This window comes from Aplysia californica, unplaced genomic scaffold, assembly GCF_000002075.1.
Source record: "Aplysia californica isolate F4 #8 unplaced genomic scaffold, AplCal3.0 scaffold00081, whole genome shotgun sequence".
Taxonomy (NCBI): domain Eukaryota; kingdom Metazoa; phylum Mollusca; class Gastropoda; order Aplysiida; family Aplysiidae; genus Aplysia; species Aplysia californica.
In genome coordinates, this window is record NW_004797351.1 from 1,117,384 (window position 1) to 1,118,778 (window position 1,395).

The window sequence follows — 1,395 nt, forward strand, 5'->3', positions numbered from 1 at the left end:
TTGTTATTATTTTATTATTAAATGACTGATGTGGGGATATAGGTTGAGTAGAGGCAAGTAGATTCTTCGGATTAAGTAGGAAAACAAACGCAAGAACAAACAAACAAGCAAACAAACAAATAGACAAACAAACAGACAAACATATTTGAAGAGTTAGCCCTGAAGAAAGTTACTGAACTTACTGTTTAGAAAAATAAAACGAAATAAAGCAGTTCAAACTAACGATATAGCAATGGGAGAAGAAATCTGGTTTTAAAAATATGTACACGATTCACATCACCGACACATAAAGAAGCGAACAAACAACTAACACAAAAACGCACACACACACACACACACACACACACACACACACACACACACATACAGACACACACACACACCAAGCAGTCGGCGATGAAACCAACCTCGCGTCGGCTAGTGACGTAGCCAGTCACACGCTCAGCGGCAAAGCATGCCGGCCACAGCGTGGACAAAAGCCCAAAGAGGAAGTGCATTATCTTGGTAGTAGAGAATCTTTGGTGACACGCCTCTATCGTAACAATAGGCTACAGCGAGCGTGAAGCCTTCACATGCTGATAGCTTGTTGTTAGAGTATATCACTTGAACCCCCGGCACAGAGACAAGTGTCTTTTTTGACCGCTCAAGACTTGGAGAATAATAATGTAAAGAGCATATATAAGCCTTCGTTTGAATTGACAGATCAAGAGTTAGGTAAGACGAGCTGAACAAGAAGCTTTGATTCATTTTACAAATGCATACAGGTAGGTGTTATGTCTGAAGTGAAAAAGATTTTTAATCTAAACCAGTTTACGTATTAGATATATCTAGGTACATGAATTTAATAACGCTGAGTTAGAACTTTACATCAGACTGGTTACTGGGTATGTATTAAGCTTGTCGTTATTTGATGTCCACACCAGAATGTTTGAAGAGTAGCCTAGGTATAAAGCTTGTCTTAATTGGCGTTTCCTTCAGAATGTTTGTGAGCAAAAAGCTTGTAGTATCTGATGTTTACATCAGAATAATACAGAGTATACAGTATAGACCTTGCTACCTTAAAGTGTTATTTGACATTCACATCAGACTGTTAAAGAGTGTGTTTTAAGCTTGCCGTTATTTGATTTTTACATCAGAATGTTTACAGAGTAGATATAACCTGTCGGGTTGTTGTTGTTGGTGTTGTTGTTATTGTTGTTGGTGGTGGTGTTGTTGTTGTAGTTTTGTTTTGTGTTTAATGTTCCCATCAGACTCTTTACAAAGTTATGTTATGAACAGGGTCACCGAAAAAATGTTTGTATATCTATCTATCTATCTATCTATCTATCTATCTATCTATCTATCTATCTATCTATCTATCTATCTATCTATCTATCTATCTATCTATCTATCTAT

General features: G+C 36.9%; 1 protein-coding gene across 1 annotated transcript in view; it reads left to right on the forward strand.

Moving 5' to 3' along the window:
• Positions 1 to 570: 570 nt before the first annotated feature.
• Positions 571 to 1,395, forward strand: part of LOC101864131 — a gene marked incomplete at its 3' end in the record, with an annotated part of 16,144 nt that continues 15,319 nt past the window's right edge. Inside the window, 1 exon segment of the mRNA XM_013080319.2 lies at positions 571 to 764. Coding sequence (XP_012935773.1) covers positions 755 to 764 — 10 coding nt within the window.